Below are 23,701 nucleotides of genomic sequence, written 5' to 3'. Positions count from 1 at the left end.
CGGATGCACGTGACAAGTTCGACACCCCAGAGTAATACAGCCCATGAGCTCGTCACTATAATTAATAAAGCCCATGAGTCCGACACTAGGCAAACAAGGCCCACGAATCCGACACGCAATCATTACATCACGGAGCTTACTATAGTACTGTAACGTGTCGGTCTCGTGGGCCTTTTTTGCCTAGTGTCGGACTCATAACCTTATTTGTTCAGTGTAAAGCTTGTGGGCTGTTTGACTCGTGGGCCGTTAAACTCAAGGACTTTTTTTCCCCAATGTCGAGTTCGTGAGCCGTATGTCTCGTGGGTGTCGGGCTCGTAGGCTGACCCTGTTTAATTAAACTACGGCTGCAGATTATGGTTCCCAATTGGCTTGTACTGATATTTGCGCGCGGGAGATATTTCGAAGTGAAAATTCATGTACGAGTGTAACACTGGTTACCAAAGACCGGCAATGCTCAATAATAATTATGACTATAATACAAACAATGGATTTATATCATATCAGATATTGTATTGAGAATTTTACACTTAGTTTTATGAAGCAACCGGTATGGTTAATTGGTCATAACATTGTTATACCAAATAAATAATACACTCTTCAGAATCAATGCATTATAATTTTGGCTATTAGCATATTGAGTAAAAATGCAATTTATTCCTATGAAAAATACGAAAAAATCGAATGGCTTAAAGAGATGATAATAGTATGTCATGCTCATGCAGGAAAGTTCTGACAAACTTCGATGTAATCTTCCATTTGTTTTTACAATGACATTAAAATCTTTTTAATCCTCATTTAAGTATTTACATATCAAATAGATTACAACGAATAGTGTTCATTCATTTTGTTCATTTCGTTTATTCCATTTCCACCAATGCAAAACATTTTCATATACCTACACAAAATAACACATGTCAATACAATGTAGTAACAAAGAAAAATACGTGAAGTTAACAATACTACGCATCACAAAAGCAAATGAAAATTGAATCAAAATTAAAGTTCAGTTGCTATTGATTCAAATTAAGTTCCACGTTTTTATAATATATCTAGTACTTGCAGCCAGTTAGAATGAAGTACAAAAGAGACATAATAATAAATATAACAAGCTCAATCACAATCCGCAAACTTAGATTATAGCAAATCTCCGTTACCTACTGCAGTCTTTACGCACCTCACTTGATTCTAAATCGCATTATATGACGAAAACAGGTAAAAACAGAATATTGTCTCATTTACTTTACTTAATATGCATTGTACTATAGAATATAAAAGCAAAGAGCCTCGGACTCAGTTTTATCAAGATGGGAATCGGCAGCAAAGCTACGCTCTCTCTCCTTTCTTTCTCTTTCCTCTCTCTCACTCTCTCTCGTTCATATGAATAGTGTTATAATGCTGATATACAAAAGTATCTTTGGCTTTTGTCATCTTTGGTACGTTTTACAGTTGTGAGACGATAACAAAGAATGCCTTTTTTTTTTTAGGCCAGGCTTTTTTGACACGTAATGCCTTCTTCAGCTTTATCTGTTTGTGTGTCGCAAAGAAGCTGAAAAAGACATTAATGTCGCAAGGTTTTGAATAATAACGATAATAATGATAGTAATCAGTCCCTGATGCGACATCCTTCTTCAAACCTGCATATTCATACATACATACATGTATATAAATACACACAACACACACACATATATACATATGTATATATATATATATATATATATATATATATATATGTATATATATATATATGTATATATATATATGTATATATATATTTATATATATATATATATATATATATATATATATATATATATATATATATATATATTCCATGTTATGTCTAGCATGATCCTATAACTAGCCTCTTCAGATTTCTCTCTGTTCAGCAAGGGGCATGCATACATAAAAAACCTCACTGTTGTCGAAGAACGTCAGAGCAGGGAGATGAGAGAACTCACCTCCCTGGTCAGACTCTGGTGCTCTGCTCCAATCGATATCTCCATCGTTACTGTTTTTGTGAGCATTACTCATTAATTGGTCACTTGCCATCTTAAATTGACGTCTACAGTCTCATTGACTGACACGCTTTCTAATTTTATAATCCAACATCTGTGAGCCCTTGGAGTACTGGGACAGAAAAATTCATACATGGGTACGAAAACATTATCGGGAAAGTTCGGATGAAACATTGAGACAGCCCGAGCTGCGTCCGTGCTAAACGTCCACCTGCATATCATGTCCTTTGCTTACTCATTTGCCCACCCCCCCCCCCTTTTTTTTTGGGGGGGGGGGGGGGGGAAGGGGGGAGAGAGGGTACTTCCCTCATTTGCCTTGACTGCTGGTTACCGGCGGTGGAACGTCAGTACTGTCATAAGATAGAAAGCTCTGCGTTTTCAACACACTCCCAATGACTGTTAATCATCACCACAGTCACAGTCACAGTCACAGTCACAGTCCTATAAAACAAAGAAGAGAATAACATATATGATTATATACAATGTATGTATAGATAAATAGATAGATAGAGAGATTTATATGTATGCGTCGCTTTAAAAAAGAACACGTACAAAGTTAAAGAGCGAGAGGGCCCGGATATTGTGTACGATTGGGAGCGGTGATTTGAACCATTTTTCTAACTACATTTGATGCTTATGTAGGTCACTTGTATCGCAAAACATCCTACGAAAACAAAACATCGCAATACAGCCTAGAATAAAGGAGAAATTACTATTTTTCTCAATACACCGTAACTGTATAGACCGTTTATTCTAGAAACAATTTTATCACAAGTATTGTGCACTTAACAGTGATTGTACTGATTAATACTTTTACATTGGTTGTTTCTATCTCTAACTCACATTTTAGAAATATTTTGAAGCACTAAAGCTGGATGTTTGTTTCATTTGCAAATGGTAAATAATGCCCTTAGAATGGATTAAATTGCTTTGATGCAACATTGTTCCTGTCATGTGCAGCCCCTTGATTGATGCATTAACTGCATCGCATATGACAACATTACATTAAACATCTTTATAATAGAGGCCTCACAAACAATTCGTAATACTCTCTACATAATCATGATCTATCCGTTCTACCAGAAAGAGAGATGACAATATCTACTTTATCTTCAGTCTACAAAAATGAAATGGTAAATCCAACAACGTCAATTTTTGGTCAAAGTTGTCGCTCCTCGAAACTATCGTAAATGTTAAATTCAACATTAAAAATACTGGATTTACCATTTCATCTTTTATTCAGTATTAGGCTGGTCCGTTAATCAAACCATGCAGGGCCCTGTTGCATAAAACCCTTACCGCTGGACTTACCGCTCCTTTCTAGCGGTAAGTCTTCAAATTAGCGGTAAATTTTATAATCCTTGATGCTGATTGGCTGTGACGCCTAATTTTGACTGTAGTTACCATTGAAATTCAACGGTAAGTTTTATGCAACGGGCCCCAGGTCTTTTTCTGTAAACATGAAAATGTTTGTTGTCACACTTTGCCTCACTCAAAATCAATCTCCGATATGCATTGTCCAGACAGATTTGGTAAAGAAAATAGATGACGCATCATAATGCATAGATTAAAGAATGAGGGAAATCAAACCTATCTGGGTTTTTTTTTTTTTTTTTTGTGTGTGTGTGTGTGTTGTTGTTTTTTTTTTTTTTTAACTTTAAAAAATCCATACGCCCAACCCCGGCAGCAGTCTGGTGTAAACAACGTCAGATATTGACTAAGATATGATATTGTTTTATTATGTACTGTTCATGCTGGTTATGTAAGAGCGCCATGAGCATCATTATTGATGGACCTCAGCGCTTTATAAGAGGCCACTATTATTATTATTATTATTATTATTATTATTATTATTATTATTATTATTATTGTTGTTGTTGTTGTTGTTGTTGTAGACGAAAGGGCACAAGGGAGTGACAGAGAGAGAGAGAGAGAGAGAAGGGAGAGGAGAAGGATAGAGAGGGAGAGAGGTAAATATATCAAAACGAACTGGGTTCGTCACGTAAGCCCCAATTTATTACTGGCATTGAATGTTGACGATATGCTGCCTCATTTATTGAAGCGTTAGATATGCAAATTCCCTCATATTTCTTGTGTGAACAAGCAAAATCAATGAATACTGAAGAGTGATTGTGATAAGAGCCAACAGAGATAACATTTATACAAAATCAAAGATGGACTTGAAAGTGAAAATGCAGATCCGGCAGTGGTTTTGCTTCTCTGTATTTTCTGTGTAAGGTATTATCACTTGCTACTGTCTATATTCTGGCTGTAAGAATGGAAAGCCAAATGTCTTTTGATGGGTTTTTATACATATACACGGGCTCTGACGCTCGAGTTGAAATTATATTACGCTGAATATTTGCTTGATGCAAATATGATTCGCTTATTTCCTCATGTTTCACAAAGTTAATAATTAACTCCAGCTCAAATGGTGCGCGTTTTTTTTTCAGTCTGTATACGTTGTGCGCCACCATATAATTTGCACGGTGCCTGTCGTATTACTATAAATAACCATGATGCACTTGAGAATTATGACGTCAAGCGAGGATTTCCTTTTTTTTTTTGTCCACCGCATTTCAATACTATATGCATAAGTAGTGATCTGACAAATCAATTTGCATTTACAAGATGTACTCGCAGAAGAGAAAAGAAATGGTAACCTCCCGACAATTAACAACAGTATTTTTAGGGGAGATTGGTGAATGTTTGTTAGCAAAAATGCTAATCATTATACAGTTACAGGTCATAAACTGCTGCCATATAATTTGAAAATGTACCGAGGTTCCAAATTAACCTATATGATATTTGTGTGTCCTCTCAGACAACTTCATCTTTTCGATATATCTCCTGCCCTGTAAGTCCATATATTTTAAGACTGGTTTAAGGAATTGAAAGAATTTTGGTGTGGAGAAGGATGCAGGGGAATAATATAAAGCTTCACAGTCGGAACTATACAAGAAAGTTATGTGTGTTCAGAGGAAAAGGGGGTGAAGATAAAGACAGAGGAACAGAAGAAGCATAGAAAGCTGAAGCATTGTTCTGTGGTTTCCTACGATGTCATCGACGGAATGATGGGTGGGGGAAAAGTCCAGAAGGTGTTCGCTAATGAAAAGTAGCATCAACCACAGACATCGTCTGTTGAATCTGAGATTCTGAATTCTCTTTAATAAAGACTCTGCGAAGGCCTCACATGATTTTCCCTTGGTTACGGGTTAATAGAAAAGAGCTCGGAAAGAAATATCCATGTCAAGATTAACCAGTTGCCTGCGAGATTTGTAGACATCCACAGGATTTGGACAGGCCTTACAAGGTTTCCAAGGGCAACTAACTGAGCAATGTTGTGTGTAATCATACCGTCCCCTCTATAGTAAGTGGAGAAACACTCTGTCCCTCGGATGGGACATAAGATGAAGGTCCCGTGTGTGAGAGGATCACAACTAAAAGATCCCGCTTCATTTATTCATGGTATAGAACAGGATGTTAAACCCAGTGCAGTGGTCCCACCTCACACCCAACTGGACCCATGGAAGACCAGCATAGTTCAACTGAATAATAATATGGGCTATCCAGCCCTCTTCTCAGATGGAAAATGAAACAATAAACAAACAAGGGAGATTATTAGCCATGGCACCTAGAGTACTCGGAAGAAAGAAGCCTTCTTACCCCACAGCATCCATCGCCGTCGTCATCATCGTCACCACCGAAGCAAAAACTTAAAAGGCAACACACGTTACAATCGTCAGCATTATTGTTGTTACTGCATGACCCAATCGAGAAAGATGTGTCAGTAGACAGCAGGGGAGGGAGAGAGTGGGAAAGAACAAGACATAGATTTTAACTCATGCATTTTTTTATCCATGACATTTTCACATTTGACAGTCCTACCTTTGGCATTTTAACTTCTAACATTTTTTTTTTCTCTCGCATTCGTACCTTAAACATTATGTTACCTCTAGCATTATTTTTCGTTATGGATATTTTACCTCTTTGCAGTTATATCTCTGATATCTTATCCCCGACATTCTCATCTAATGCATTCTTATATCTGTGATATTTCTAACATTTGACATATTTCATTTCGGACATACTTTATCTCTGCATTTTTATTCCTCTGACACCATTACCTTAATTGCTATTTTTATTTTGGGAATTTTTTCACCTCTGATTCACTTTTCCATGACAGTTTTACATTTTAGTGCAATTATGGGGTGTATGATTGGGAGCACGTTTGCGTGTCGTCCTAATCTTTTAAAGGAGGAACGACTCTAGATTTGTTTATATCAGAGACTCGACTTGCTCTTTGTTTCATAGTACTATTCAAAGATACTTCTGTTCTTCTGTGTGCTATATTTCATATTATACACCTCATAATATCCTCTCATCTGATTGGTTAAAAGTGGAGTCATGAAAATAGCTGTGCCCCATTTTTGATCAAAATGACGTCATGATTTACTGTGCCCGGGGCATAGAATCAACTGCGCCATGTAAATAGGTTTGGAGACAGTCGCAACCCCGTACACATAGATCACTCATAAATGCACGCACCAATGATACGACCGCCGCGCTGTCGATCAGCATTGATTACGAGTGCTGTAACAGAGACTAGAATCTATATTTTCGGTATCTATATTTCGGAGTCTATATTTTCGGTATATAAAACAAATAATGACAGCCTGATATTCGGGGCACAGTTAAAGGCCCTCGGCGATGTGAAATCCATAACTATGCCCTATGCTTCGTTTCGGGCATAGTTATGGTTTTCACATCACCTTGGGCCCATAACTTTAACTGTGCCCCTCACAGCAGTAAAAGGAACTTTTCTTCTCCATGCAGTTTGCACGCTTCAAGTCTAATGGATTCAAAATTACAATGCACTTTGTACTCAACTTATGTATTTTACGCTACCAATGATATATGTGTGTACACGCATGTGCAATAAAAAAAAAAACACGAACCAATAAAATCAAATCAAATCAAAATCAAGATTCTACTTCTGAACGAGAACACGAAGTGGAGTTTCTCTCAAAGATTCTGCAAGTGCCACCACGGTACCTTGTTCCAGCGTGATAGTGGGAACCTGCTCCATATACAAAGGCGTCTACGACGTCATCTACTCTCTCCTCCCGTTTCTCCTCCTCCTTTCGCCGTCTCTCTTCCTCCTTTCGCCGCCACTCCTCCGCACTCTCGACGGTTACATGGTAGGCCGAGTTTCCGGGCGTGGGCTGGGCAGTAATGGCCATCGGGGGCTGACCAGTCGTCGGTCCTGCTACGGGCACCATGGCGATCTACACACAAAAAAACCCACAATTTTTTAAAGTGTCAAAACCTTTCTCTTTTGTTTTCTCTCTTCTCTCTCCGGTCTATATATTATATCCCATTCACATATGCATTATACTTTGCATAGATGTAAACTATTGTATAGGCCTATATATTAAGTATATCATACATATTAGATATATTACATATAGGCCTTTATGATTATAAATATATATATATATATATATATATATATATTTATATGTATATATATATATGTACTCTCTAAAAAAATCGAGTGAAAATTTTCACTCTTTAAGGAGTGAATACAAAAAAAGAGTGAATTTAGAGTATTCACTCTTTTTTGTATTCACTCCTTCAAGAGTGAATATTTTCACTCGATTTTTTTAAGAGTATATACATATATATATATATTTAATTATATATATATATATATATATATATATATATATAATGTATGATTTGATTTAAATTGATATCAAGGCAATACGTATATTATGGTGTGTGTGTTTCCTTTGTGTGTGTTTGTGTATTGTGTATTCGTAGTACGAATATCACCCCTGAAACAAAAATCTGATGGTATAGAACTACATTACAACAAGACAGTGTACCAGTGGGAAATGGAGACAAAAAAAAAAAACAACAACAACATGAACAACAACAACAACAACAGAAAACGAAATTGAGGGATCCTATTTCTTGCTACACTATAGAAGACGTCGCCTAAAAAGGTTGTCAGAAGGCGTTTTCACATCAGCCCGATGTTTCGAAATAGCGCGCTATTTTGCTATTTTCTGCGAAAAATATTACGAGCTTGGATTTTTATCGGGCTGATGTGAAAACGCCTTCTGAGGTACGCTCAGGGACACGCGCATTATATAGGGTATAGGCAGACAGGGGCACAGTCCCTAGTTACCTGCTCCACGCCAATAGCTGGGTTCTCTGGATACGGCAGCTGGCCGGTGCTCTGGGAGGGCTGTGAGCCATAAGCGGCCATCGCAAATCGTGGCGGTGGTGGCGGTGCTGGCGTGTGCTGTGCTGCGCTGTACTGAGACGAAAGATGAACACACGATGGCGGCGGAATTCAAGCCAGGGTCACGTCTCGGTCCCAAATGGTGATGTATTCAAGTGGTTCGATCTCCCTGCAAATACTAATTCGGCGAACTGCTCTCGAGATACCTTTGGTCCATGTTCTATCTCATACGAGCCATGCGAATTTCTTCCTTCTCCCACATAATAACGATATTTCATTGCCTAAACCGACATACGTCTTGCAATGAGCGCGCCGTGTCTCGCAAGACAACATGATATCGAAGGCAAGTGCAAGTACAGTGTATACATTTGTTTGAACAGAACCCGTCGAAACCCTTTCCGGCTGTGATTCAGATGACTGGACTGTGAAGATATCTGTTAGGCCAGCAACCCTACCCTTTTGTTTGTTGAGATCAAACAGAACGTGGAGGGGGTGCAGATCACAGTAGCCCTATATAGTCTGCTGTTTTGTGCCTCGGAATATTATGATTATTACTAATCAATGGAACTTAAAACCACAACACATTCGTCAGTATGCCACATTTTCTCCTGTAAGATTAATCCTTCTTGAAAAGACGTATTTATCAGTAGTTGGAAAGTGTACATTTCTCTTCAAATATATCGATTTATATAAGTGTTGTATGTTTGATACGTTTATCTTCACTAGTCACCTTGAATATAATTTGTTGATTTGCTTTGATATCATATGTGTGTAAAATAGATATTTTTTTCATCACCAGCACTAAGGAAGCATTAGTTTGTTATGACGCGCTATAGAAGCTATTATCTTTATTGTCATCTATTATCATTTTGTATTATAATCGCTGTTACTACTGTTATTTTTATCATTTAATCATCATCATTAAGTATTTTTATCATTACTATGTTTATAAGAGATGCTTGAGTGTAATGTAACGATACGAAAATAATTGGTGTCCCCTGTGAAAATGGCACGCAGAATCTTTTGTATCTAATCACAATTTTGATTCACTTTGTCTGCAAACTCTTTAGTGAAACTCAGTTTATATCTTTATAGAATACGTCCATACAGATTAACCAATCTCAAGCTGCATGATAATGATCTAAAACAAACTTCCCCTTCTAGGATAAATACCTCATACATCCCTCTCCGGAGGAAAAAAAAAAGGAAAAAAAAAGAAACTTCTCCTGTCTTTGGAAACATTAAGATTACGCCACGTGCATTCCCATACCTTTTGTTAATCAAAGTAGTAATGTATAGTGATTGACAGATGATGTTGCATCAAAAGTAAGGATAGAATTTTCGTTTAGGATGATTTTTTTTTTTTTTTTTTTTGGAGGGGGGGGGGGTAGGCCGATCCAAGTAATCAACAGAAAATTATCATAGAATACATGGGACATGCTATTGATAATCGGGGTATCATAAATCAACCAGAGTAAAACATGTATTTGTATTGTAGCATGGAGGTACAATGCATCTACTTTGACCTCCATGGTATACTTGTAAGCCATAAACGTAAAGACTATCAGCACAAGAGGGCGTCTTTCACAGAGATACGGCTTGGTATACAATCACTACGATACATCGTGATGCGTAAAAATCAGTGGTCTAGATGAATATATATATATATATATATATATATACATAAAATCAGGAAGAACAAGAAGATTATCCGGTGAGAGCCTCGAGAGTTGGCCCTATAGCTATTACAAAAAAGAACGATACGGTATTTATGTCGACATTGCTCCTCCTATTGAAAAAAAAGGGTAGCCGTTTAGGCGGGTGCACGTCACGAGTCCGATACCCGAGAGTCATACAGCCTACGAGCTCAACACTATTCAATTCAAGTGATTTTATTCCCACATAAAACAAAGCAATATACTTAACGCTTACATGAGAGCATAATATTTTAACGAACTTTGAATCACATATAAGTTTCAACAAAACATGGATACAATTATGATAATATTAAATTTGTTTTTAGATAGATAAACAAGTAAGCAATACAACTTTATTTTGTAACTATAATATGCAAAATAGGAATTCACCAGAGAAGCATAGCTTGTAAATTTTGTGAATTACTCTAGAAGATGAGGGCATCTCAAGACCCGTCAAGGACTCCATGTATGAAAATGTTGCTATCATAACACCACAAGCTAATAAACCCCATGAGTCCGACATTAGGAAAACAAGGCCATGAATCCGACACGCGATCATTATATCACGGAGCTTTCTAGTAATGTGTAGGTCTCGTGGGCTTTTTTTTTTTTGCCTATTGTGTCGGACTTGTGACCTTATTTGCCCAGTGTCAAGCTCATGGGCTGTATGACTCATTGACCTTTGTTTTTTCTTCCAATGTCAAGCTCTTGAGCCGTATGACTCGTGGGTGTCGGGCTCGTAGGCTGACCCCGTTCAAACTACGGCTGCAGACCATGGTTCCCAATTGACTTGTAGACAGTGATTGTTTTCGCGCGAAAGACATTTCGAAGTGAAAATTTGTGTACAAGTATAACATTGCTTATCAAAGCCCGGCAATGCTCAGTGATAATTATGACTACATACACTGGATTGATATCATATCATGTGTATAAAAGCTGTCATATTTTATTGAGAATTTTACACCTGGTTATATGAAGCAACCGGTAAGGTTACTTTGTTATAACATAGTTATACCAGATAAATATTACACTCTTCAGAATCAATGCATAATAATTCTTGGCTACTAGCATATTGAGTACAAATGCAATACATTCCTATTAAAAGATACGAAAAAAAAAAGATGTAATCCTTTGGTTTTTACAATTACATTAAAATCTCATTAACCCTCATTTAGTTTTATATGTGAAATAGAGATTACAATGAATAGTGCTATTGATTCATGTTATTTATGAACATAATTACTTGCAGCCAGCTGACTTCAGTTAGAATGATGAAGTACAAAACGGACATAATATAACAAGCTCAAACACAATTCGCAAACGTAAGTAATAACAAAACCCAGTTACCCACTGCAGTCTTTACGCACATCAAAATAAATGATATTAAATCGCATTATTTGATGTTATAAAATGGGTTCAAAAATGTAGCCAATAGGAAGCTCTGAAATGAGACACACCTCCTTCCTTTACTTCAGTACTATTGCACTGCCTGTAATCCTATGGTAGATTGCCGATCGTCTGTGCGCGCGGCGGCTCCTTTGATGAATTGCATGCATACGCGTACGCGCTGTCAATCCTGTAAACAACTTCTAGTTCGGGCTGCCGGCCGGCCGGCCTGTCTTCCCTTGTGCATAACATATGTGGCGTACGTACGTATACTGTACTATACTATACATATACGTACACTTTGTACAGTACAGTAGACCAAGCGTTATGGGACCGGACGCGTACATGGAGTCACTTTGAAGAGCAAATCCAACGATTTAGCAGGTTAATTCTCACGCCGTTTTCAGAGTATGTTGTCTAGTAGGCCTATATGAGGAGTCTATATCAAGTCTTTAAGGTAAAGGGTGCATATTCTATGTAAAATAAGTAAGTTTTCATGCGGGTGTCCGGAAACCCAACCCCCCATTATACTTATACTGTATGTGCGGGACTTCCGCGAGTGCGACGTGCGTAAAAGTTTGGGACGAACATCTTCGGACGTCTTGACCCACAAAGGTACGTGAAAAACGCTGAAAATGATGTTAGTTTTCGAATTTTCGACCCATTTTATAAAACAAATGATGCACAGGATTATTTCGTGGCGTTAGTGTAGGCGTAGCTCACTCTCGGGTATTTACAATGTAGTGCAACATGCACTCGGCTTCGCCTCGTGCATGTTTCACAATTGTAAATACCCTCGAGTGCACTACGCCTACACTAATGCACTCTATCCTGTGCATCATTTGTATAAAAAAAAAACAGACATTGCTTCATTTACATAACTTAATGCAATGCACTGTATAGAGTATAAAAGCAAAGAGCCTCGGACTCGGGTGTATCAAGATGGGTATCGAACGTAAAGCTATGCTCTCTCTCTCCTTTCTCTCTCTCTCTCTCTCTCTCTCTCCCTCTATCATATACAAAATTAGTGGTATAACGCTGATAAACAATAAGTATCTTTGGCTTTTGTCATCTTTGGTATTTAATACGTTCTACAGTTGTGAGACGATAACAAAGAATGCCGCAGAGGCGATTTTTTTTTTTTTTTTTTTTTGAGGTCAGGTTTTGACACTGTCTTCTGCAGCTTTATCTGTTTGTGTGTCGCAAAGCTGAAAAAGACATTAATGTCGCAAGCTTTTAAATGATAATGAAAATAAGAATAATTACTGGCATCAGTCCCTGACGCGACATCCTTCATCATACCTGCATATATATACATACACATATAAATACAAACACACACACACACACACACATAATAAACATTATGTTTAACTGTATACATATATATATATATATTTCTATAAAATATGAAGAACTGTATATAAGTATATATATATATATATATATATATATATATATATATATATATATACATACATACATACAACATGTTATATCTAGCATGATCCTATATACTTAAGGTAGCCTCTTCTGAATTCTCATTGTTAATCAAGGGCGACGTGAATACGTAAAAAACCTCACTCTTGTCGAAGAACGTCAGACTCTGCATCTATAGTGTGTTTGATGATATCGCCATCAGTACTGTCCTGTCAGTACACTGTATTACTCAATATTTGTTCGCTTGCCATCTTAAACTGACATCTACTTGACAAACTGGATGAAGTTCAAAGCCTCACTCAAAACTCACATTTTCACCAGGCATTCAATTGCTAACTCCTTAGGAGGAGTCTGCGCCTTTGAATGTTTCTATAGCAGATGTGGTGCTATACAAATGCTGTGGATCATCATCATCATTATCTACAGTCTCATTGGTCAATCAACACTGGTTCACAGACTGACCTAATCCAGCATCCGTGAGCACGTGGAGTATTTGGGCAGAGTCAGTGTGGTTGGGATGAAACTTTGAGATAACCCAGGTTGTGTCCGTGTTTCCACCTCTGTAGCATGTTTTTCTTTTTCTGACTGCTGGTTGCCGGTGGAACGTCAGTACTGTCGTAAGATAGAAAGCTCTGTTTTCAACACACTCCCCATCACCACAGTCACAGTCCTATAAAACAAAGAAGAGACTAACATACACATTTATATTGTATTGATAGATAGACAGACTGATATCTATAATATAGATAGATGGATAGATAGATAGAAAGATAGATAAATCGAGAGAGATTTATGTATATGTCCCATTAAAAAAAGAACACAGAAGATAAAGAGCGAAAGGAAAATTAATGAGCACCCGTGGGCCTTAGAATGAATTAAATTGCCTTGATGCAACTTTCATGTGCAGCCCCTTGAACGATGCCATTATAACTGCATCACGTATGATTACATTACAGTATACCTTATTATAGGAACCTCAAGAACAATTCATATCAGTCCCCACCTATGATGGTATCCACACGTCTCATAATCTATCGGTTCTACCAGAAAGAGAGTTGACAATTTTTACTCAAGCTCCAGTCTACAAAAATGAAATGGTAAATCCAACATTGTACATGTTGTTACTCCTCAAAGCGTTTGTATATCATGTTAAATGTAACATTAAAAATATTGGATTTATACCATCTTATTTTCATTCATTTTTTTAAGAGTGTCCGTTAATCAAACCATGCAAGTCTTTAGTGACATAGAGAGGTAAACATATCGAAATAAATTGAGTTCGTCACGTAAGCTCCAGTTTATTGTTGGCAATGAATATATATCTCATTTATTGGAGCGTTCAAGATATGCAACTTCCCTCATATTTATCGTGTGCACAGGCAACATTAATGAACAGTCAGGAGTGATTGTGATAAAAGCCAACAGTGATAGCATTTATACAATATCAAAAATGGTAAGTACAGGGGGCATTCCGTGAAGTAGTTTGGTCGGATATTTTTCTGACAAAGTGTTACAAGCAACTGAAATCCGTGCATCTGATTGGCTGAGAGCAAATTTGTCTGACAACTTTGTCTGACAAAATGCCCCACGAAATGCCTCCCCCCCCCCCCCGACTTGAAAATGAATATGCAGATCCGTCACGATTTTGCTTCTTTGCGTATTTTCCGCATGTTGTAAAATGTCTTGTAACTTGCTGCTTTATCTCATGTACCTATATGCTATTAGAATGGAAACTCAAACGTCTTGTGTGTGTGTGTGTGTGTGTGTGTGTGTGTGTGTGTGTGTGTGTGTGTGTGTGTGTGTGTTTAATACACTCGGGCTTTAACGCTCGAGTTGGAATTATATTACGCTAGATATTTACTGGATGCAAATATATGAATCGCTTGCTTCCTCATGTTTCACAAAGTTAATAATTAACTTCAGCTCAAATGGTGCGCGTTTTGTTATTTGGTTTTGGTTTTGTTTTGTTTTTTTTTTGTTTTTTTTTTGTTTTTTTGTTTTTTTGCAGTCTGTAGACGTTGTGCGCCACCATATTTGCATGGTGCCTGCCTTATTACTATAAATACCCATGATGCATTTGACAATTATGACGTCAAGCGAGTATTTCCTGTTTTTTTCCCACCGCATTTCGATACTGCAAGTAGTGATCTGACAAATCAATTTGCATATAAAAGTGTGCTTGCAGGAGGAGAAAAGATATGATATCCTTGCGACAATTAACAGCACAGCAGCATTTCTGTGGGATATTGGTGAATGTTTGTTATCAGAAATACTTATCATTACAGTTACATAAACTGCTACCTTATGATTTGAAAATGTACCGAGGTTCCAACTTAACCTATATACTTGTGCGTCCTCTCAGACGACTTGATTTTTTTCCTATATATCTCCTGCCTTGTAAGTCCATAATATTTTAACACTGGTTGAAGGAATTGAAAGACGTTTTGGTGTGGAGAGGGATAGAGGACATCAATATCATTGCTGCTGAATCTGAGATTCTGAATTCCCTTTAATACAGACTCTGCAAAGTCTCACACAGTTTTCCCTGACTTACGGGCTAATAGGAAAGAGCACAGAAAGAAAACATCGTCAAGATTAACCAGCTGCCTGCGAGATTTTTAGATCTCCACTGGATTTTGACAGGCCTTACAAGCTTTCCGGGGGATAAGGATTAAGGGAAAAGACAGTACATGTATGAACAGTGAAAGATGGTGGTGTGGCTCAGTCGGTAGCGAGTCTGCCTCTAGATTCAAGGGACCCGGGTTCGATTCCCCAGTCTAATTACTACTACTGCTAACCGAGCAATGTTGTGAGCATGGACCCTACGTAGGGTCCATGTTGTGAGTAACCGTAATTATACTGATGAAGAGGTCGAACACGCTGTCCCTAGGGTAGGACATAAAATGGAGGTCCCGTGTGTGAGAGGGTCACAACTCATGCACGTAATCGCAATGAGCAGGGTGTTTAACCCGGTAAAGTGGTTCTGCCTCACACCCAACTGGACCCCATGGAAGACCAGTTCGTTTCAGCTAAATGTGGTCTATCCAGCCATCTTCTCAGATGGAAAATGAAACAAGCAAACAAACAAGGGAGATTATTAGCTATGACACCTGCTTGACAAGAAAGTACTCGAAAGTTGGGAAGACTTCTTACCCCACAGCATCAATTGTCGTCGTCATCACCGCAGCAAAAACTTAAAAGGCAACACACGTCACAATCCTCAGTGTTGTTGTTGTTGTTGTTACTGCATGGCCAAATCGAGAAAGGTGTGTCAAGAGACGGCGGGGGGGGGGGGGGGGATGGAAGAACAAGATATAGATTTTACTTCAAGGGACACGGGTTGCTCTTTCTTTCATACTATTCATAGAAAGTTTTGTTCTTCTGTGTGTTATATTCTATACTATCTAAAAACCCTTTTCTTCTCCAGTTTATCTTATTCGTACTTATTGTACCGCTTGTACACTTTTGTTAAAGATTGTGAATTCAATGGATACAAAATAACTTAGTACGCAATTTACGTATATATATTGCTACTGTTATGTTACCAACAATGCGTGTAAATGAATGTGCAATACACGAACCCTTCAAATCAAATCAAATCAAATCAATTTAAAATCAAAATACTGTTCAATGTAGGGAACGTGAACATGAAGTGGAGTGTCTCTCATTTACAGGCGTCACACTGTCCCGAGTTTGAGCCAAGATGGACACACGATAAAGTAAATATTCAACTTCGGCTCTTATCGTATGAACTTCGGGTCATTCGTGAAAGCCATGGATTTTTTAAGTATCCGGCGGCAACTTGAGAGAGGCAGCAAAATCGCTTGCAAGCTTAAATATACAATAGCATGAAGATCTTGCGAAGGTTCATTTTATAACAAAGATTCACATCTTTGTGAAGCCTTCCAGTGTGGTTCGGGTGTCATTTTGTGACCTTCTGTATAGTTTGCTTCGGCTGTTGATTGGCTTTTAACCAATGTTGGGACCAACATCATGAGGAAATTCAAAACTTTATGTTCGTATGGTCATCTGTGTCAACTTCTGGAAAGTGACAGTGACGCCACTAAGATTCTATACACGAGTCACCGCGGTACCTTGTCCCACTGTAATAGCCTGCCCTTGCTTCATAATCAGCGGAATCTCCGGTTCCTTCCCTTTTCTTCTCCTCCTCCTTTCGCCGCCTCTCTTCCTCCTTTCGCCGCCACTCCTCCGCACTCTCGACCGTTACATGGTAGGCCGAGTCTCCGGGTGTGGGCTGGGCAGTAATGGCCATCGGGGGCTGACCAGTCGGCGGTCCTGATGCGGGCACCATGGCGATCTTCACACATACATACGTACAGACAGACACACACATAAATACACAGACACATACACACATACACCCACCCACACACACACGCACACGCACACGAACGCACGCATAATCATAACAAGAGGAAAAATGACGGACCAGAATATTATATTACTGAGATAGCAATAATGGAAGACGTTCGTAGGCCTATTCGGGGTGAATGCCCTAATCATCATCGCCAGACAGCTAATGTGACGATTGACCGCTAGCTCACTCGACGGCAGGTGATTGGATGATTACAGGTGATTGGGTGTTTACCGGCCATTGCAATGAAAACAACGATGGTCGCAAATTTAGACAATGAGGGCAAGCCCAGCGTAAACAGAAAAATGTCTTCATCCATAAACAATCATCGTTATCAGTCACCTTCGATAGAGAAACCTACTCTCCATGTGATTACATTGTAACTGTTAGTAAATCGTTGATTCATCTGTTGATATAATAACGAATGATTCTTCTACTTTTGTTCTTACTCCAAACTTGTTAAATTTATTACGAGCCAGATTAAAGCGAAAATTTTGTAGTTGAAAACAAAATCATCCAGCCGCCTATATCGAAATGTGTAGGTGCGTGAGAGCCACTTTCCTTCAATAATGCAAAAGGAGAAACACCCCTTTACCGGTTTAATTCTAATTATTACGTGCCAAATGCAGTGGCGGATCCAGGGGGAGCACAACGGGCGCGCACCTCCTTTGATTTTTTGTTAAAACAAAAGAAATGAAAATAAAAAATGGAGGGGGTTCGTGCGCCACCCCCTTTTAGTTTTGTAAAGGCGTCCCCTTTTACGGAATTCCTGGATCCGCCCCATGCCAAAAGGACCATTTGTAACCACAGTCATGTGTGGCTAGTACAATATTTTTCCCATGCCTTTATGGGTGCGTCGTCGCAGACTTTTGACTCACTAATATTCATGAAAGAGACAATGAATTCAAATACTAAATTCCCGGTTTCAAAGACGTGCTGACTTTCACTTTATCTTCGCGCTCTAACATTTCCATGTAAAGCGAGGATCCGTCGGAGAATTCCTGATAAATCGCTGAAAATTAATAAGATGTATTTTCCTCTCTTGTTGAGACTTACAATGTCTGTAAATGACTATTTTTGTTTGTTTTTTTCCTACTATGCTGGTTGTTGATTCTTCTTGTTTTGTGGAGTGCATTTTTAAAAAAATACTCGAGGAGTTGAATTTCTTTCTAATAATTTTACATAGTAGTTGATTTTGGATCCCTCTTTATTGCTGTTGTTCTTTTTCGCTAAACATATCATTTCTCATTGCCCTGGTGCCTCCCTTAATAAAAACAAAATTCTACTGGTCTAGTACTGGAAAATGAATTTCATCAGGAGGGTAGACTGTAGCTGCTATATTCATTTAGATGACAGTATCTGTAGTTCATCGGACAGTGTGGCTTGCCTCATGTTATCTAGAATATCGTAGATGCAACCAAATAATCGTGAAAATAGAAATAGGTTTACCCGAAAAGAATTTTGATAAACTTTTTGAACTACTACAAAATATCTGAAATCTTAAGTGTTATAATCAGTTAAGAGGTTATCAAAAATCTAATTTCATGATATACTGTGGAGGACCTTGTAATCACATTGGCTTAAAAATGCCTCATAAAACATAAATTATGTCATACCTCTTTGAATCTGTAAATTCAACACAACCCTGCACCATGTATACATGCAGTAAAGTATAATAGGCGTCAATAAGAATAACAATAACATTTAACGGTATCAAAACCGTTTTTTTCCCTCTCTCTCTCTCTCTAAATATAACTATAGATTATCTCATTCATATGCAGATATATTCATATTCTGTATATATCATGATGCTGACATTTTTACTGAAGTTGATGCTGCTGTTTATTTTCATTGTATGATATGTCTGTGTATGTAATATATTAAGTTCACATTATGTTTACTTCTTCACAGTATTTACAGTAATATATTGGGCAATGTTTTGTAATTGCCAAATAAGTTGCCAAGTATGTCCTGAAGTGGTTAACTCATGCTGAAACTACACTCAATTTATTATGTTCATTACGCGCTCTCCATCTAGTTTGTTATGCTCAAAACCTCTAGGTCTAATCCATAATTGTTGTATAAACAGGCAATAAAGCTGACGAAGACCCGAGGTCGACAGCTTCTACCAACAGCCGCCATCGTGCGACATCTTCTGTGTCTATTGTCTTCATTGTCTCAATTTTAATTTAGGAATTTAAGAATTCATGAGACAAATTTAAGAACCAGTTATCATTTTCATTGTTTTTAATTCGAAATAATATTTCAACCTTTCTTTATCTTTGGATGTTACACAGATATTACACTGATTAATGGGTAATTTTTCCAAATATTTTTTTTTTCGTTTGTTATTGTGTTGGATTTCTCTTTTGATCTCATTAATGAAGAGCACATACGCATGGATGAGAACTTGTCCATTTTCTTTTAATCTAGGAATTTAAGAATTAACGAGACAAATTCAAGAACCAGTTATCATTTTCATTGTGTTTAATTCGAAATAATATTTCAACCTTTCTTTATCTTTGGGTGCCACATAGACTATATTATATAGATTAATGGGTAATTTTTCCAAATCATTATTTTTTCTTATTGTGTTGGATTTCTCTTTAGTTCTGTTATGAAGAGCACATACGCATGAATGAGAACTTGTTCATTTTTGCATTTTTTTTCTTTTGTGTCTTGGAAGAGAAAAACGATTTTGTTCACTCGTGCGCAAAGTGTCCCTTTTTATTGACCTACCTGGGTGATAGCCAATCAAATTGTCTGTTACATGGTATGTAAACTATTAATATTTAGCCTAATGTTCAATGAGAAATGTGAGCTAAAAAAGGTGTTTACTTTCTTTTTTTGCTGAGTGTATACATACATAATATGAATTTTGTCGACAATTTGATATGAATATATAATGTTTAAACATTATGATATACTATATATATATATATCATATATATATATATATATATAGTAAAACAATTAGTAGAAGAACGCCGTCAAAAAATAATTCATAGATCTTGAAGATCTTAAAAACGGAACATAGCTCTCAAATACTGAAAGGCAAGGTCACACTCTTCATCAGTGCCCATGGTGTGACAAAAGATCTTAATCAAACCCGTTTGATATATATATATATGTATATATATATATATATATATATATATATCAAACCCGTTTATATATGTATATATATATGTATATATAATCAAACCCGTTTATATATATATATATATATATATTTTTTTTTTTTTTTTATTCATGTTCCATATTCCACATTTCATACAAGTTATATATTCCATTTGATTTGAAGCAGAAATGTTTTACACATAATGGTCAGTTTGAACCAATAATGCACAAATGTATAAGGACATATAATTGGCGTGTAATATGAGGAACCCACTAAAAAGCAAAGCTTGTAGGATGTGGGCTCCAAAAAAAAAATATATATATATGCATATATATATATATATATATATATGCATATATCTTCCTCTTTTTTTTTGTGAGTGTGTGTGTGTAATGTGTATGTGCATTGTATATTCGTATTATGAATATCACTCCTGAAACGGAAAGTTGATGATACATTAAGACAGCAACAAGTGTACTGGAGGAAAATGGAGACAAAAAAGAAGCAAGAAAAAAACAAAAATTGACCTGGCCTATTTCTCTCTACAAAGAAGGCATCGCCTGAAATGGTTGTCCGAGAGGTACGCTCATGGACATGCGCATATCGTATAGGCACACAGGGGCACAGTTCAAATCGAATGATTACCTGCTCCACACCAATTATAGCTGGGTTCTGTGGATACGGAAGCTGGCCGGTGCTCGGGGTGGGCTGTGAACCATAAGCGGCCATCGCAAATCGTGGCGTGTGCTATGTTGTGAGACGAAAGATGAACACACGATGGCGGCGGAATTCAAGTCAGGGTCACGTCTCGGTCCCAAAATGGTGATGTATTTAAGTGGTTCGATCTCCCTGCAAACACTAATACGGCGAACTGCTCTCGAGATACGTTCGATCCATGTTCTATCTCATATGAGCCTATTTCCATTGCCTATATAAGCCAGCATACGTCTTGCAATGAGCGCCAGCGCGCCCGTGTCTCGCAAGACCGCATGATATCGAAGGGCAAGTGCAAGTACATTGTACATGTGTTTGAACAATCCCCGTGTGGAGCCGGGAAATGTGCAAACACCGGGAAATGTGCAAACGCCGGGAAATGTGCAAACGTCTCGCCGGGAATTGTGCAAACGCCGGGAAATGTGCAAACATGACGCCGGGAAACGTGCAAAAGTTCAATTTTGCCGGGAAATGTGCAAACCATTTACTTTAGCAATACTGTGTATAAAGATGGTAGATAAACTCCATGTCAAACCTGCGCATGAACCTCCACCTTTCATATTTTCTTAATAAGATCCTTGATAGATTTTATTGGCAGGTAGCACCATTATGGCCATGGGATCTCAATTTGTTCAGATTAGTCATACCCCCCCCCCCCCCTCTTTTCGGGGGGGGGGGGGGGGAGGAACCTCAAAGTCCCAGAACTACGGTTTGGTAAAAATCCTTCTTATATTCTATAACTAAATAAGATAGAGCTTGGTTGGTGCTATAAAGACAATTTTGACAGTAGTTCAAATTTAATGGCAAATCCAGGGAAGCAGGACACGAGGCCAAGGGGGGGGGGCTTCAATTCCCCTCCCTAGCCTCCTTTCGGGGGGGGGGAGTTGAAGCTTAAGATTCCTAGTCTCTGGAATTTTTAATCTTCTTCTGTCGAACCGAAAAAGATAGAACTACGTTAATGCCATATTATGCAGACACTATAGTTACTGAAATAACCAGGTTTGATGATGACGGATCCTGGGGTGCCCTGATAGGGGGTGTGAGGGGGAGGAGGGGGATTTTCCACATTTTCTGTATGTTCTTGAAAAATCTTAACGGATTTTCATCTAACTTGATGTTGATTTGTTAAAATGATCCCCTCCCTGACGCTTCATCCCCTCCCCCTTTTGGCGGTGTGGGGGGGGGGGGGGGGTAGGACGCATTTTAACAAATAAAGATCATATCCACGTAAAAGATGCTATGCCAAGTGTGGTGATAATCTGTCTTGAGATTTATCTAGAAGATGCTGAAAAGGTGGACAATACCCCTCCTCTGCGTCACCCCCCCCCCCTCCCTCCCAATCAGGGCACTCCTGAATCCGTTATAATAAAAAATGAAATTTCAGTCATTAATGTCTTCAAAGCACTAACTTAATTCCATCTTTTTTTCGGTTAGGCAGAAGAAGAGAGAGAGAGAGAGAGAAATCCATAGTTCAGGGACTCTGAGGCTTCAGCACCCCCCCCCCCCTCCCTCATTCGGTAGTGGTGGTGGTGTGGGGCTCATTTTAATAATTGACGATCATAACACTGTTAAGATGCTATCTGCCAAATCTGGTGAAAATCCGTTGCAGAGTTTACAAGAAAATGTTGAAAATGTTTTTTTAAAAAAGGACAAATGGTCGGTATAGACAGGTGGTAAAGGTAGTACTCTTGTAATATTCATCCGCAAGTGAGAGTTTCTCTTCCATCTATACATAATATAGGTGAAATGAACGGTTTGCACATACCCCGGCGGCTTTTGCACATCTTCCGGCGTCACATTTGCACATTTCCCGTTGATGAAATTTAGAGATTTACACATTTCCCGGCAAGACGTTTGCACATTTCCCGGTGTTTGCACATTTCCCGGCTCCACACCCCGTCGAAACCCTTTCCAGTTGTGTTCAGATGACTGGACTGTGAAAAGATCTGCTGGCCAGCACCCTTTCTCTTTTGTTTGCTTTCATTAAACAGAATGTGGCGGGGGTGCAGATCATAGTAGGCCTATTAGTATAGTCTGTGCTATTTTGTGCCTCGGAATATTATATGATAATCAATATTTAATGGAATTCATCAATACCACAGAACAATTCGTCAGTATGCCACATTGTCTCCAGCAAAATCCTCCTTGAAAAGAACCATTTATCAATTTGCAAAGTAAACATTTGTCTTCAAGTATACACAGCTTATATTAGGTGCTGTATGTTTGATACGTTTATTTTTACTGTCGCCTTGAATGTAATTTGTCAAATTTGCTTTCTTTTGTGTCAAAAAGATATTTGCCCATCACAAGCGCGTAGGAAGCATTAATTTGTTATAACACGGTGTAGTTGAGTTTGTACTGTAGCTATTATAATATGCAATTGATTTTTATCATTGTTATAATAATCATTGTCAATTCTGTTATGATAATGATAATAATAGTTATAACATTAATAATGATAATAATAATGATGATAATAATAATAATAATAATAATAATAATAATAATAATAATAATAATAATAATAATAATAATGATAATAATAATGATAATAATAATAATAAGGCCTTATTTACCCAGGGTAGCCTCTTCAGTGTTGCCACTGCTCTACCAGAAGGCCCTGCCATTGTTACCCTAGCGTTGCCAGGTACCCATTTATACACCTCGGTCGAGAGGGACCTGGTGGGTAAAACATCT

At 37.9% G+C, this 23,701-nt stretch overlaps 2 protein-coding genes across 2 annotated transcripts; both read right to left on the bottom strand.

Moving 5' to 3' along the window:
- Window positions 1-2,417: 2,417 nt before the first annotated feature.
- Window positions 2,418-8,295, bottom strand: LOC140237846 (uncharacterized). Its single transcript, XM_072317776.1, has 4 exons — window positions 8,215-8,295; window positions 7,074-7,306; window positions 5,685-5,778; window positions 2,418-2,459 (listed from the first exon to the last, which is right to left on the bottom strand). The coding sequence occupies exons 1-4, from the start codon at window positions 8,293-8,295 to the stop codon at window positions 2,418-2,420; spliced, it is 450 nt and encodes a 149-aa protein (XP_072173877.1).
- A 7,661-nt stretch (window positions 8,296-15,956) lies between these two features.
- LOC140237626 (uncharacterized) lies at window positions 15,957-21,019 on the bottom strand. Its single transcript, XM_072317552.1, has 3 exons — window positions 20,936-21,019; window positions 16,889-17,112; window positions 15,957-16,038 (listed from the first exon to the last, which is right to left on the bottom strand). Exons 1-3 carry the CDS (start codon window positions 21,017-21,019, stop codon window positions 15,957-15,959), a joined length of 390 nt encoding a protein of 129 aa, XP_072173653.1.
- Window positions 21,020-23,701: the final 2,682 nt, after the last annotated feature.

This window comes from Diadema setosum, chromosome 14, assembly GCF_964275005.1.
Source record: "Diadema setosum chromosome 14, eeDiaSeto1, whole genome shotgun sequence".
Taxonomy (NCBI): domain Eukaryota; kingdom Metazoa; phylum Echinodermata; class Echinoidea; order Diadematoida; family Diadematidae; genus Diadema; species Diadema setosum.
The sequence above is the reverse complement of the archived record's forward strand: the minus strand, read 5'-3'. Positions and strand labels throughout refer to the sequence as shown.